Source organism: Bos indicus, chromosome 3 (genome assembly GCF_029378745.1).
Source record: "Bos indicus isolate NIAB-ARS_2022 breed Sahiwal x Tharparkar chromosome 3, NIAB-ARS_B.indTharparkar_mat_pri_1.0, whole genome shotgun sequence".
In the NCBI taxonomy this organism is placed as follows: domain Eukaryota; kingdom Metazoa; phylum Chordata; class Mammalia; order Artiodactyla; family Bovidae; genus Bos; species Bos indicus.
The window spans coordinates 108,416,586-108,433,011 of NC_091762.1; the positions used below are offsets into that span (position 1 = coordinate 108,416,586).

The window sequence follows — 16,426 nt, forward strand, 5'->3', positions numbered from 1 at the left end:
GAATTTATTTTATTGGTTATGACAGATAACCAGCTCTTGAACTCATCAATTCCACTGCTCTTTACTTTTGTCAGTTATTTTATGATTTTATCTTTCCTGATACCATCCTCCTGCTTTCCTGAGGTCTTTTTCTAGGTGAGTTCAGTGCTTAGCTGTTATAGTTTTAATATTTTAAGTCTAAGAAATTTCCTCTGAGTTTAGCTTTGGTCACATCTAGTATGTTTTTATACACTGCACATTGTTCATATTGTCATTTTCTTTGTAGATATAATTCACATACCATAAAATTTCACATACCTTTTAAAGTGTGCAATTCAGTCATTTTTTTCCTATGCAACTATCACAGACTCTCTAATTCCAAAACATTTTCATCACCCCCAAAAGAAAGCCCATTAACAGTCACTCCCGATTCCTCCCACCCACCCTAGCCCCTAATAACCACTAATCCACTTTCTGTTTCTATGGATTTTCCTATTCTGATCATTTTATAACCATGGAATTATACAATGTGTAGACTTTTTTTCACTTAGCATAATGTTTTCAAGGCTTGTCCATGTTGTAGCATGTATCAGTATTGCATCCTTTATATGGCTAATGTTCCATTGTGTGGATATACCACGAGTTTGTTTATTCATTCATCAGTTTATGGGATTTGGACTGGTTCTGATTTTTGGCTATTAGAGTAATGCTGCTATGAACATTCATGTACAAGTTTTGTGGAAACATAAGTTTTCAGTTCTCTTGGGTATATACTTAGGAGTGGAATTGCTAGGTCATATGGTGTCATAGATTGAATTATCTCCCCCAGATTCCTATACTGAAGCCTTAACCCCCAGTGTTACTATATTTGGAGATAGGGCCTTTAAGGAAATAATTAATGGTAATGAGCCCACCTTTGGCCTCCTGATGGGAAGAGCTAACTCTTTGGAAAAGACCCTGATGCTGGAAAAGACTGAAGGCAAGAGGAGAAGTAGGCAACAGAAGATGAGACAGTTGGATGGAATCACTGACTCTATGGACATGAGTTTGAACAAACTCAGGGAGATGGTGAAGGACAGGGAAGCCTGGTGTGCTGCAGTTCATGGGGTCGCAAAGAGCTGGACATGGCTTAGCAACTGAACAACAGTGAGACCATAACGGAGAGGCCGGAATCCCAGGGACTTACAAGGTGTCCTTACAAGAGGAGGAACACACACCAGAACTCATTTATGCCCTTTGTCCATACACAGGGGAAAGGACAGGTGAGGATACAGCAAGAAGGTGGCTGGGAGCGAGTCAGGAAGAGAGCCCTTATACCAGAACACAAATATGAACCTGCAAGCATCCTCTGGAATTTCTAGTCTTTAGAACTGTAAGAAAATACATTTTTGTTGTTTAAGCCACCCAGTCTGTGGTGTCTTGTTATGGCAGTCGCAAGGACCAATATATATGGAAACTTAAAAAAAGTCTTTTTGAGGAGCTGCTTAACTTTTTGAGGCATTGCCAAACTGCCTTCCAAAGCAACTGTACCATTTTACATTCCCACCAGCAATGTACAAAGCTTCCAGTTTCTCCACATCCTCACCAACACCTGCTTGTCTTGCCAATTACAGCCATCCTAGTCGATGTGAAGTGATACTTCACTGCGGTTTCAGTTTATATTTCCGTAATGACTACTGATGTTGAACCTCTTTTCAATGTGCTGGGTTTTCTTTTTGTCATTGAGTTATGAGTTTGGGGTTTTTTTTTGCCTAATATATATATATTATGGATACTTTTGTATTATTTCCTTGGATTGCTGTAACAAATTTCTAAAAGTTGGATGGCTTAAAACACACTTATTGTCTCACGCTTCTGGAAGCGAGAAGTTTGAAATCAAGGTATCAACAGGACCATGCTCTGTGTGACTGTTGTAGGGCAGAAGGGTTCCTTCCTTCTAGCCCTTGGAATTAGCTGGCAGTCCTTGGCCTTTCTTGGTTCATAGATGCATCTCTCCAGTCACATGGCTCTCTTTTCCATATGTCTTCATGTCATCTCCCCTGCATCAGTGTCTGTCTCTGTGTCTGAACTTCCCCCCTTTCAGAAGGACATCAGTCACACTGGGTAAGTCCCACCTAAATGACTTCACGTTGACTTGATTACCTCTGTGAAGACCATATTTCCAAATAAAGTCACATTCTAGAGGTACTGGGCATTAGGACCTCAATATATCTTTTTGAGAGAAAACAATTCCATACGTAACGACCATTGTACACATGATTTGCAAATATTTGCTCTGTGAATTGTCACTCACTTGCTTTTTGGCAATTGAGGCATAATTGACATATAACATTAATTTTAGGTATACAACATAATGATTTGGTATTTGTATATACTGTAGAGTGATCACCACAATAAGTCTAGAACATCCGTAACCATCTATAACCACACACAGTTATAAATTGTTTTGCTTATGATGAAATCTTTTAAGACCTACTCTCAGCAATTTTCAAGTATACAACATAGTGTTTTTAATTGTAATCACCACACTAGTTACCACCCTGTACATTACATTTCCGGGACTTATTTATTTTATAACAGGAAACTTGTCCATTTTGACCACCTTCACCCATTTTGCTCACCCCCTGCCTCTGGCAACTAGCTGTCTTCCACTTTCTTTTTTTGTCTGAGCCCTTGGCAGTGAAAGCACGGAGTTCTAACCGTTGGACCATCAGGGGATTCCCTGTCCTTCACTTTCTTAGTACTGTCCTCTGAAGCTCAGCATTTTAAATTTTGATGAAGCCCAGTTTGTTTTTTTAAGTTGCTTGTGCTTTTGGTTTCATATCTAAGACACCATTGCCTAAATCAAGGTCGTGAGGATTTGTACCTATGTTTTCTTCTAGTATTGTCCTTTTGACTAAAAGTGTTGTGGAGAATGTGTTTTAATTTCTGGATGACTTACTTTGTTATCTTTTTGTTCCTGATTTTACTGCTTCATGTTTGGAGAAGGAGGTTTGTACAGTGTTTACATTTTTATTTTACTTGTTTGCTGCATGGTTTGTGGGATCTTAATTCTGCAACTAGGGTTTGAACCCACGCCCTGGCAGTGACAGCACCAGGTCCTAACCACTGGACTGCCAGGGAATTCCCTACAGCGTTTCCTTTTTAAGGAACTGGTAGAGTTTTCTCTGTGGGTTACGATATGGTGACCATTTTAATGATTCCACGGCTGCTTTGAAGCAATGCATACTTCGCTTTTTTAAAAATAATTATTATTGCAGTGTTCTCACTCTCCCTCTTTCCTCATATATACTAAGTACTATATTATTCAATTTTTCTATTTCCTTCTTACTGTCTGCTTGATATTCCAAAGACTAAGAGGTTTAAGTTTCCCATTCTCCTTGTGATTTTGTTAAATTCCATGTGCTTATAATGACTTTTAAATATTTCAATTTTGCTAACGCATTTTTAGTTTCCCTACAAGCGTTTCTCACCTTCTCCACTTTTATCTCATGTCATCCTGTTTCTTTTTCTTCTCCATCTGTTTTCCCTTCATTGCCTTCTGCTTCTATTTCAAGAGGCTATGTTTTCTTTCATCTTCTTAAAGATGCCAAACAGTCTCCTTCCTTGTTCTTCTAACTGTCATATTAATCACCCTTCAAGATCTGTTCCTCCTGAGTTTTCAGAATAATACTTTTCTTTTTTTCGCTAATTAGAAATATTTTTTTCATATGCCCATCTTCTTAGTTTTTTTTCTCTTTACTTATTCTGGAACAAGGAAATAGCTGATATTTGCCCAAAAAAAACCCCAAAACCAAACCAAGACCACGACACATGAATTGTCCTTTGGATTGGTCTGTGAAGCTTTCAGCCACAAGTAACGGTGCAATTCAGTGCAAATGACCTTTGACTGAAATGACTCCTTAGCTAACCTAAGAAGAGTAAAATTAGAGCTTGGTTAATTCAGCAACTGAACACTGCTCTCAAGGACCCAGGTTCTTTCTTTCTCTGCAGTCTTCTGTCCTTATAACCTAGGCTGGCTCCCTTATGGTGGCAAGATGGATACAGCCACTCCAGACATCACACCTGCCATCCAGGGCCGAGAAATAACTGTTTCGTCCTTGTTGGTGTCTTTTTAAGAGCAGGAAGCCTTTCCCAGGCGCTTCCCTGGTGGTGCAGTGGTTGAGACTTTGCCTTCCAGTGCAAGGGGGTACGGGTTCCATCCTGGGTTGGGGAGTTAAGATCCCACATGCCTTGCAACCAAAAAACCAAAACATAAAAGAACAGAAGCAAAATTGTAACAAATTCAATAAACACTTTTTTTTTTTTAAAGTAACCTTTCCCAGAATCCCTCTTCCTCTTAGGTGGTTTCTCCTTTTCTTGGCCAGAATTAGATTGTGAATCCAACCCTGATCCAATTATTGGCAAGGGAAATGAGTGCACATGAATGCTTTGGGACAATCAGAATCAACCTGAGTCATCAGACAGTAGACCCTGAATCCAAAACTGGGCTTGGTCAGCAGGAAAGTGGGGCATGGCTGTTGAAGAGCCAGTGTCTGCTGGACTCTTGGCCCCACTCAGGTGCTGGTTGAACCACATAACAAATGTACGGTGGGAGAGCAGGTGCTGGGGCTCTGTTTTTAGCTTCGTCCTCAGGGTTTATCAGGCTTTCATCTAACATCACTCTGCGGGGCTGAAATGGAACCTTCTCCTATCTCTATATCCTGGCCATCTGATAACAGTCAGAAGATGTAGTTTTAAAAAATGTCATTCCTGGCTCTTTCCTATCTCTGCCCTCCCTCTGTATCTACAAGAGGTTGCACCCCTTCCTAGGATGTCTCATCGCCCCTCTTCCCTTTGTGCCTGCATCTTTTCTGGGAGCTGCCATCTCCAAGTGTATCTGGGCTGAGAGGCCCTCTCAGGGGATAGGGGAAGCAACTACACAGTGAAGTGACGGCTGTGCGCTCATTGTCCAGTCACAAAGACCTTGCTTTTCTTGTTTTTTAAAGGGTCAGACAGTGGGAAGAAGGATAAAGGATCTTTCAAGTTATTTTTAGGATGGGAGGCAATGTCACTCTGTGGGCAGCATAGCCTGGGGGTTCACTACAATTGTATTTTTCAGTCCAGTCCCACTGGCTTTATCATAGGTGGAAATATGCCACTCTACTCCCCATCCCCGATTCTGGCAGTTAGCTGTCAAGACTCGTTTATGGTGACATTTCTGTGTTTTCCATATATTTGGGTTTTATTTAGAATTTGGAAGAGAGAGCAATTAATGGGAGCTGTTAGATGGTGATCATTTGAAACTGGAAGCCCTGTTTATATACTTTTCAAATACAGCTCCTTACGCCCTTGTCTCCATTTCCTTGACTCCTTGCTACCTGCTGTTTTGTTGTTCAGTCACTAAGTTGTGTCCAACTCTTTGTGATCTCATGGACTGCAGCACACCAGGCTCCTCAGTCCTTCACTATCTCCCAAAGTTTGCTCAAATTCGTGTCTGTTAAATTGGACAAGGTGGTGCTATCTAACCATCTCGTCCTCTACCACCCCTTCTCCGTTTGCCTTCAGTCTTTCCCAGCATCAGGATGCAGTGAGTTTGCTTTTTGCATCAGGTGGTCAAAGTTCTGGAGATTCAGGTTCAGTATCAGTCCTTACAGTGAATATTCAGGGTTGGTTTCCTTTAAGATTGACTGATTTGATCTCCTTGCAGTCCAAGGGACTCTCTCAGGTCTTCTCCAGCACAATTTGAAAGCATCAATTCTTTGGCACTCAACCTTCTTTACGGTCCAACTCTCACATCTGTACATGACTACTGGGAAAACTATAGCTGTCACTATATGGACCTTTGTCAGCAAAGTGATGTCTCTGCTTTTTAATACACTGTCTTTGTCTGTCATAGCTTTCTTTCCAAGAAGCAAGTATCTTTTAATTTCATAGCTGCAGTCACTGTCCACAGTGATTCTGGAGCCCAAGAAAATAAAATCTGTCACTGCTTCCACTTTTTCCCCTTCTATTTGCCATGAAGTTATGGGACTGGATGCAATGATCTTTGTTTTTTGAATGTTGAGTTTTAAGCCAGCTTTTTCACTCTCCTCTTTCACTCTCATCAAGAGGCTCTTTAGCTCCTCTTCACTTTCTGCCATTAGAGTGGTAACATCTGCATATCTGAGGCTGTTGATATTTCTTCTGTCAATTTTGATCCTAGCTTGTGATTCATCCAGCCCAGCATTTTGAACAATGTACTCTGCATAGAAGTTAAATAAGCAGGATGACAATATACAGCCTTGATGTACTCCTTTCCCAATTTTGAACCATTCTGTTCCATGTCTGGTTCTAACTGTTGCTTCTTGACCCAAATACAGGTTTCTCAGGAGACAGGTAAGATGGTCTGGTATTCCCATCTCTTTAAGAGTTTTCCAGTTTCTTGTGATTCTCACAGTCAAAGGCTTTAGCATAGTCAATGAAGCAGAAGTAGATGTTTTTCTGGAATTCCCTTGCTTTCTACATGATCCAGCAAATGTTGGCAATCTGATCTTTGGTTCTTCTGCCTTTTCTAAACCCAGCCTGTACATCTGAAAGTTCTCAGTTCACATACTGCTGAAGCCTAGCCTGAAGGATTTTGAGCATAACCTTGCTAGCATATGAAATGAGTGCAATTGTACATTCAAAGAAAGTTTGAACATTCTTTGGCATTGCCCTTTTTGGGATTGGAATGAAAACTGACCTATTCCAGTCCTGTGGCTACTTCCTGCTGTCTGCTTTCTCTGAATGCCCTGAAGACACTAGAAGCCTCCACATTGTTAAACCCAGTGGCACTTTGAATTGTTTTGTTACCCGTCTTTGCTCTGCATATGACACTGCCAACCAGCATCTCCTTTTGCCGGTAAATGTGGTATTGAGTGCTTGTTCTATGTCAAGTGTTGTGCTATGCTCTTTATATGTTACTAATTCATAAAATTCTCAAAGCAAGTAAGAAGAGGTCATTATTGTTTCCCATCTACGTGTAAGGGGATTGAGGCTCTTGCTTGTGGACCAGTAGCTAATAACAGGAAGAGTCAAGCGGGAACCTTCCTAAAAGTTCTTTTTCCTGGGCTTCTATAGCCTCATTTGTTCCTGGTTTTTCTTCTCCTCTCTTTGGCTCCTCCTTCCCAAGCTCTTCTTTCTTTGCCTGCCTCTTAAGTGTGGTCATTTCTTGGGCTTGTTTCCTAATAGCTGTGGCTTCTCTCCCTTTCTGCATTGCCTTGGGCAGTTTCATCAAATCTCCTTCGAATGGCTCTCAGATCTCCATCTCCCTCCGGGATACCTTTTGTGAACCTTGGAACCACTTGTGGGGTTAGTCGCTCGTATCTGACTCTTTGCGACCCCCATGGACTGTAGCCCACCAGGCTCCTCTGTCCATGGGATTCTCCAGGCAAGAATGCTGGAGTGGGTTGTCATGCCCTCTGTCAGGGAATCTTCCCGGCCCAGGAACTGAACCCACGTCTCATGTGTCTCCTGTATTGCAGGTGGGTTCTTTACCAGCTGAGCCATCAGGGAAGCTCTTGGAACCACTTCAGATCAGATTAGATCAGATTAGTCGCTCAGTCGTGTCCGACTCTGCGACCCCATGAATCGCAGCACGCCAGGCCTCCCTGTCCATCACCAACTCCCAGAGTTCACCCAGACTCACATCCATTGAGTCAGTGATGCCATCCACTTACCCATCCGCTTTCCTAGCATCTTCGGTTGGGAAACCCTCTGTTCAACACACACTGGAATCACTGAGAAGCTTTTTAAAAAGATAGTAATGCCTGAATCCCACCCCACAGAAACTGATTTAATTGCTTTGGGTTGTGTGACCTGAGCATCACTATTTTTTTTTATTATGGTAAAAAACGTATAACAGGAAATTTACCAAATTAACCGTTTTTAGTGTACAGTACAGTAGCATTAACTGTATGCATGTCATCATACAACAGACCCCTATAGACTTTTTCATCTTGCAAAATGCAAACTATTAAAAAAAAATGAAAACTCTATACTTCTTGAGCAACAACTCCTCTTCTCTCCTCCTCCCAGACCATGGCAACCACATTCTACCTTCTAAGAGTTCAGTTACTTTAGATAGCTTACGTAGAAGTGGAATCATGCAGTATTTGTCTCTTTGTGACTGGCTTATTTCACTCAGCATAATGTCCTCAAAGTTGATCCATGTTGTAGCATACGACAGGATTTCCTTTCTTTAAGCTGAGTAGTATTCCGTTGTATGTCTATATCACATTTTCTTTTTTTTTTCTTTCTACCTTTTTGAGACATCATTGACATGTATGACATATTACATACATTGACATATGTAATTCTAAATTCTGTGTGTAATTCTAAATATGATTTGGTACACGTGTATATTGTGAAATGCTTGCCATGGGAAGGTTAGTTAACACATCCATCCTCTCACATAATTACATTTTGTGCATGGTGCAAACACTGATGATCTGTCTTAGCAGCTTTCAAGTACACCATGATGTACACTGCTGCTGCTGCTGCTAAGTCGCTTCAGTTGTGTCTGACTCTGTGCAACCCCATAGACGGCAGCCCATGAGGCTCCCCCATCCCTGGGATTTTCCAGGCAAGAACGCTGGAGTGGGTTGCCATTTCCTTCTCCAGTGCATGAAAGTGAAAAGTGAAAGTGAAGTCGCTCAGTCGTGTCCGACTCTTAGCGACCCCGTGGACTGCAGACTACCAGGCTCCTCTGTCCATGGGATTTTCCAGGCAAGAGTAATGGAGTGGGGTGCCATTGCCTTCTCCATGATATACACTAGATCCCCTGATTTTATTCTTCTTATAATTGGAAGCCTGGATCTTTGACTAGCATCTTCCCATTTCCCCCATGTCCTATCTCTTGGCAAAAATCCAGTCTATTCTCTGTTCTCTGAGTTTGGCTTTTCTAGATTCTACGTATAAGTGACATCAGGCAATATTTGTCTCTCTGTTTTATTTTGCTTAGCATAATGCCCTCAGGGTTCATCTGTGCTTTTGCTAATGGAAGGATTTCTTTTTTTAAAAAATGGCTGAATAACATATCATTAAATATATATGTATATGATTTTGTCTTTATCCATTCGTCTGTCAGCAGACACTTAGATTGTTTCTGTATCTTGGCTATTGTCAATAACGCTGCAATGAACAGGAGAGTGCAGTAGTCTGTACAAAATTGTGATTTCATTTCCTCGGGCTACATACTCAGAAGAGGGATTGCTAGCTCACACGGTAGTTCTATCTTTATTTTGTTTTTCATTAATATTTTTGTTGAAGTATAGTTGATTCACAACGTTGCGTTAGTTTCTGCTGTACAGCAAAGTGATGCAGTTATATACATTTTAAAAATGCTCATTTCCATTATGGTTTATCATAGGATACTGACCATAGTCCTCTGTGCTGTACAGTAGGACTTAGTTGTTCGTCCCTTCTCTGTATAGAAGCTTACATCTGCTACCCCAACCTCCCACTCTGCCCCTCTCCAGGCTCCCTCCCACCTTGGCAACCACCAGCCTGACTTCCGTATCTGAGGTTCTGTTTCATGGATGGGTTTACTTGTGTCATATTTTAGACTCCGCCTGTAAGCGCTAGCATATGGCATTTGTCTTTCTCTTTATGACTTACTTAATATGATTATCTCTAGTTGGATCCTATTTTTATATTTTTATAAGAACCTCCGTATGTTTTCCATAGTGTTTGCACTAATTTACATTCCCGCCAACAGTGCACAGGGTTCCAGTCTCTCCACAGTCTCACTAACACTTGTTATTTCTGCCTTTTGTTTATTTTTGATCCTAACAGGTACGAGGTGATATCTCATAGTTTTGACTTCCATTCCCCTCATGATTAGTGATATTGAACATCTTTTTATGTGCTTATTGGCCATTTGCACATCTTTGGAGAAATGTCTATTCAAGTCCTCTGCCCACTTAAAAAAAATTGTATTTATTTATTAGTTTTGGCTCTGTTGGGTCTTTGCTGCTGTTCACGGGCTTTCTCTAGGTGGGGAGAGCAGGGACTACTCTCTGCCGCAGCGTGCAGGCTTCTCAGCGTGGTGGCTTCTCTTGTGGAGCCCGGGCTCTAGAGAGAGCACAGGCTCACTAGTTGTGGTGCGCGGGCCTCACGGCACGTGAAGTCTTCCGGGAGCAGGGATCGAACCGGTGTCCGTTGCACTGGCAGGTAGATTCTCAATGCTGGACGACCAGGGAAGTCCCTGCCCATTTTTAAATTGGGTTATTTGTGGGGTTTGGTGGTGTTATTGCTGAATTGAAGGAGTTCTTTTTATATTCTGGACATTAACCCCTTATCAGATATGTGGCTAGTAAATATTTTCCCCCATTCCATAGGTTGCCTTTTCACTCTGTTGATTGTTTCCTTTATTGTCCTGATGTTTTTAAGTTTGTAGTGCCATTTGTTGTTTTTACATTTGCTGTCTATGCTTTTTGCTTTTTGTGTCATATTCAAGAAATCTGCCAAATTCAGTATCAGGAAGTTTTTCCTCTATATTTTCTTTTAGAAGTTTCAGGTCTTACGTTTATGTCTGTAATTCATTTTGAGTTCATTTTGTATGTAGTATAAACTAAGGGCCCAACTTAATTTTTTTCATGTGGATATTCAATTTTCCTACCACCATTTGTTAAAGAAGCTTTTTTGTTTTGTAATAAACTTAAGTAAGTGGGATTGCTTTCTTGATTTTTCACTTCATATTGTTCATTGTTAGTGGGTGGAAATGCGAATGAGTTTCTGTGATTTGATTTTGTATCCTGCAATTTTGGCAACAGTATTTTCTGTGGAACCTTTAGTGTTTTCTACATATAAGATTATGTCATCTGTGGACAGAGATCATTTTACTTCCTCCATTCCAATCTGGAAGCCTTTTATTTCTTTTTCTTGCCTAATTGCACTGTCTAGGACTTCCAGGACTGTGCTGAATAGAAGTGGCAAGATTCCTAATCTTCAAAGGAAAGCTCTCAGCTTTTCACCATTAAGTATGATGTTAGCTGGAGCTTTTCATATATGGCCTTTATTTTGTTGAGGTAATAGATGGGGAAACAGTGGAAACAGTGTCAGACTTTATTTTTGGGGGCTACAAAATCACTGCAGATGGTGATTGCAGCCATGAATTTAAAAGATGCTTACTTCTTGGAAGGAAAGTTATGACCAACCTAGATAGCATATTCAAAAGCAGAGACATTACTTTGCCAACAAAGGTCCGTCTAGTCAAGGCTATGGTTTTTCCTATGGTCATGTATGGATGTGAGAGTTGGACTGTGAAGAAAGCTGAGCGCCAAAGAATTGATGCTTTTGAACTGTGGTGTTGGAGAAGACTCTTGAGAGTCCCTTGGACTGCAAGGAGATCCAACCAGTCCATTCTGAAGGAGATCAGTCCTGGGTGTTCATTGGAAGGACTGATGCTAAAGCTGAAACTCCAGTACTTTGGCCATCTCATGCGAAGAGTTGACTCATTGGAAAAGACTCTGATGCTGGGAAGGATTGGGGGGCAGGAGGAGAAGGGGACGACAGAAGATGAGATGGCTGAATGGCATCACCAACTCGATGGACGTGCGTTTGGGTGAACTCCGGGAGTTGGTGATGGACAGGGAGGCCTGGCGTGCTGCGATTCATGGGGTCGCAAAGAGTCGGACACGACTGAGCGACTGAACTGAACTGAACTAATTTCCTTCTATTCCTAGTTTATTTGAGTATATTACCTCTTGACCAGACTATTAGAATAGTTAAGTAGCTTGTCTTCCTGCCTGCTGTGCTGTCTAATATCTCCGAGCCATAGAACATGTAGAAATAGCCTGGGGCAATTAGAACCAGCCACCTGAAGGGAAGCTGGAGTGTAGGGGGTGGGCAAGCAGCACGTGGCCTGCTTCTTTCCCGCTCAGAACCAAGGAAGCCAAGAGCTGTGGTGTCAGAGCTTTCCTCTAGCGTCATGAAGAGGCTATCCCTCAGGCCCCGCCCCTCAGGAGGCTCTTGCCCCACCCACAGCCCCTTGGGCCCTGCCCCATTTGGCTCCCCGCGCGCCCCGCCTTTCCAGCCCCCTGCCCCTGCCCCAGAGAACCTCGCATTACTCAACTTTCAGCGCCCTGGGAGGAGGATGAGATCCGCAGGGACCGAGTGGAGCCCCAGAGCGTGTCTCTGTCGTGGCGGGAGCCCATCCCCGCGGGAGCCCCAGGGGCCAACGGCACAGAGTATGAGATCAGATACTTCGAGAAGGTGAGTCTGGGTCTGGGAGGGACCTCGGGTTGCATTACCAGCTGCGGTCTGTCCCCCTCTCTTGCCGGCTTCCTTTTCTTTACAAGTCCCTCCCAGCATAAGTCCTTGCTTTGTTTCTAAACATCTCCACTGGCCCCCTGAGCGGCCTACCCAGCCGGAGTTTCTTCCTGGCCCCTCCTCACCGTGGACACACAGCTCTCCCTCTTTGCTCGGGTCTCCTTTCGGTAACCCGTCATCGTGTCCATTTTCGCCACTACTGCCTACTGTTCACAGTTGACAAAAAGCTTCCCCTGGGGGCTGATGCAGACTTTCTGTGGCTGGATTCTGTGCATAGTTTGCACCCTTTTTAAGAAAAAGAACGCAGAAACATATTGTTTCAAATTTTATGGAAAAGTACCACTGTGGGAACATGTTGCCAGGTCTGGTGGTGTGCCAGGGCTCAGCATAAATAATATGCTGATAAATGATGTACTGATAAATGTTTAACAGTCAGCTCTCACAGTAATGAATGTATGCACTCAAATTTTAATTTTACTGATGTGGAGACTGTGTAACCAATCATTTACAAATAATAATAGAAAGTATACAATGTTCCTTATTGTAAACTCTGTAGGGCTAGTTGATTCTCCTAGGTTACTTTTTCTTGATTTTGGCTGACTTCTTGTATCTGTGGTCAGCCTATGGTTGCAGCTCAAGGGTGGTTTAACAAGTGGAGTTAGGTCCAGATCCACTATCTCTTTCTGCCTAAGTTTATTGTCTGAATTTGATAGGTAATCTACAGTTAAACTGTTCTCACTTTGGTGACAATTGTATTCTTTAAAGCAAAACTTTGCTTTCAACTTAGCATTACATGTGTTAGGACTTCACTCCCTCCTCAGTGACTCCAGGGAGTTCTTTGCTGAATCAGATAACAGATTTTGAAAAGAGAAATCTGGAGAGCTGAGAGAGAGAGAGAGGAAGTTGGGGGCTTTCAACCCAGAGATGGTAGCTGAAGCCAAAGGACCTGAGGGGATGGCCAAGGGAGGGGGGCATGAGTGAGAAAAGCGGCTGGGACTGGGTTCTGGGGGTCCCTGACGTCAAGGAGACCACAGCGAAGGTTGCTGGGAAGGAGCCAGGCAGGCAGCAGTTGCTTAGAAAGGGCTCACTGAACTGACACTCAGGGATCAGAGCATAGATACAGTCCCAGTGCTGAGCTGGGTGGTTGCTCCCTGGCCCATAGGGAGTGTGACTTTGTGGGGAACCAAAACCCTTGAAAAGACGAGCCAGTACAAAAGGGGCTGTGTTTGAAAGCCTTCAGGAGTGTCTCATGGAGCCTGATGACCAGAAGCGTGGCAGGAATCACCAGCCCCTCATCTCTGAGTTCTCTCCATACCAACCCCGCCTCCTCTGCAGGAAGGGCACCTTGCAGCCGCCCAGGCTGGCAGCCCCTTTTCCCCTCCCCTCCCCAAGCCTGCTTATAAATTCTGCAGCCAGGGCCTCACTGTCTTTCCATGGTATGTTCAAATGCCCAAAAGTGGGATTCTGATTGGCCCAGCTTGGGTCAGAGTCTGCCCTGATTCCTGAATACCGGGCCCGTAGAAGTGGGGCCACAGATACAGGGGAGATGCACCTTTGGGGGCTGTGAGTGTGGCAGGGGCTCTAATCAGGGGGTGTGTGCAGAGATGAAATGATGGCAGCATGTCCAGCATGCACCGTGATCAGATGTGTTGGGGGCAGGATGACATAGTGCACAGAGCACAGGACCTAAAGGAATTGGGAAGATGTCACCCCGCCCCTTCCCTGCTGGGAGCATCACCTATACAAGCAGATAGGAATGTGTAGGAAGTCTGCTCCTATAGGGTCTAGCCCAGCAGCGGGCAGTGAATGGGCCCTTGGTGGGGGGCTGTGGGTGAGCCTCTCAGCCCCTCTGATCTGAATTCTTTATCTGTGAACCCACACCTTGTAGGACATTGTGAAAGTCCGGTGACAAGGGGAAGGAAAAGCCAACAAGGGCCGGGCAGGTGTCAGGGCTCATTTCCTCCTTCTTTCCTCTGAGGGGTCAGGTGCAGTTCCTCCTCTAGATGGCCAGGCATCGATGCCTTTCATCCTAGCATCCCCATAAGGCAGCATCTTCTCTAAAGTTTCTGTTACTCGGAGGTGGGGTTGTTCTCAGTTAAGGTACCACCGAGTATAGGTGGAAACTTGTGGTGGAGAAAGGGCCTGGGGACCTTCTGGAAGAAAGATGTGAGATTCCTCCAAGATGAGTGGAGTTATTCCAGCAGCCCGGGCTCCTCCCCCCTGGGTACCTCTGCCACCTCCCTAACCCTTCCCTCCACATTCTCCCAGGAGCATGGGGCCAGTCCTGGGTCTGGGCTCATGTATCTCCGTCCCTCCCCAGGGTCAGAGTGAGCAGACTTACTCGACGGTGAAGACAGGGGCGCCTGCGGTCACTGTCACCAACCTGAAGCCGGCTACCCGCTACGTCTTTCAGATCCGGGCAGCTTCCCCAGGGCCCTCCTGGGAGACCCAGAGCTTCAACCCCAGCATTGAAGTGCTGACCCCAGGGGAGGGTAAGTGACACGCAAGAGGAGAGAAGACCCAGCCTGGGGCTGGAGCATGGAGGCAAATTGAGGGGTTACCTGTGCAATTAAGGGAACCTGCAGAACAGTTCGGTTACAACCTAACAAACGAATGAGACTGGAATCCAGTAACTAGTGGCTTAGATTGAGTACCTGTCCTGGAAGAACTCACAGGGGAGGGATCCATGAACAGCTGGAGCCCAGGTCTCAGCTGGTGTCTCCCTCCCATGTCTCGAGGAAACATCCCCTGCCCTCTCCAAGATTCCTCTCTTTTCTTGGGAGGACTTTTCTTCTCCTGGTCACTTCTTGTCCTTGACCACTGACTTCTTGTTCCATCCTGCTGCTTTCTCTCTGTCGTGACACAGACTCAAACGTGGGCACCATCCCTCTTCCCGCTACGCCTTAGCGTGTGAAGTTGAGGGGTCGGCCCAGCTTTCCCTCTGGACTTCCAGGCCCTGAGGTCCATCATCCCTGCATCCAGCCTTCGCTGAGGGTTGGAGCACACCAAGGGAGTGTCACCTGCAGCAATAAACCAAGCAAAAACACCAGAAGTGGTTACAACTCCGAGCTTTCACTGCTGGGGCCTGGGTTCCGTCCCGGGTCAGAGAACTAAGATCCCACAAGCTGCGTGGTGTGGCCAAAAGCAAACAAACTAACAAAACACCAGGAGAACTGCATACTTTCAATGGGTGAATTTTATGGTGTGAGAATAATTTCTCAATAAAGTTGTTATCAAAACAAAGCAAAACAAGAACTGAACATCAGATATTCCTGATCCTAAAACAGTTCCAGCTCTCGGCCATGGTGTGGTACTACCCCTCCTGCCCTGGCTTCCCTGCCCTGGTTCCTCCTCCCCCTCCCCCAACCCCCCAGGACCCCTTCCGGATGTGCACAGAGCATTTAGTGCTTTCTTTTAGTCTCCTGCCGCTAACCCAGCCCTCAGGACCTCACCCCTATCTACCCCGAGCAGCTCATGAAAGTATTTTTCCTGGACAAAAGGCAGTTTGCCTAAGAGGCATCCTGGCACCAGCTGTCAAGATAATAATTCTTTCCAACCTGCTACACGAGTCGAATCCAGGATAGAAAGAGTTCTGAGCCCAGGGGGAGGTAGAGATAAGGTGTTGAGGGAGTTTGCCTTCTGGGAAGGAGTCAGCACTTCTTGCTCGAATGCCTGTCTCCGCCAGACCCCAGCCAGGTGCTGGTGAGAGGAGATTAGAGCTGGGTCTTGAAGGCTGGGGAACGTTGGAGTTCTCCATGGGGAGGTGGGCAGGGAAGGCATCTTGGAGAGTGAGAGGCGGCAGAACAAAGGCTGGTGGGTTGGGCTGGAGTGGATGTGGTGGAGGGTGGGCGCTGGGGGCCGGTAGCTGAAGAGGACTGATGACTTCTGTTACTCTGGTGCTTCTCAGTTGGTGGATCCCTGGGTCTGGAAGATCCCCTGGAGAAGGAAATGGCAACCCACTCCAGTATTCTTGCCTGGGAAATCCCTTGGACAGAGGAGGTTGGTGGGCTACAGTCCATGGGGCCTCAGAGAGTCAGATACAAATGAGCTACTGAGCGCGCACAGTCGGTAGATGTGCCGCTCAGCTCCTGGCCTCCTCTGTTGTGGCCCTGGCTACAGAGAGTGGTTCCCCAAGCGCAGAGCGCTTTTTCCAGTGAGCTGTGACCCCAAGTCA

The 16,426-nt window shown here is 44.8% G+C and overlaps 1 protein-coding gene across 1 annotated transcript in view; it reads left to right on the forward strand.

Moving 5' to 3' along the window:
* Nucleotides 1–16,426, forward strand: part of EPHA10 (EPH receptor A10) — a 42,996-nt gene that overhangs the window by 13,677 nt on the left and 12,893 nt on the right. Inside the window, exons 6-7 of the mRNA XM_019957807.2 lie at nucleotides 12,062–12,195; nucleotides 14,573–14,744. Of these exons, the coding sequence (XP_019813366.2) occupies nucleotides 12,062–12,195; nucleotides 14,573–14,744 (306 nt within the window). The remainder of the gene's footprint in view (nucleotides 1–12,061; nucleotides 12,196–14,572; nucleotides 14,745–16,426) is intronic.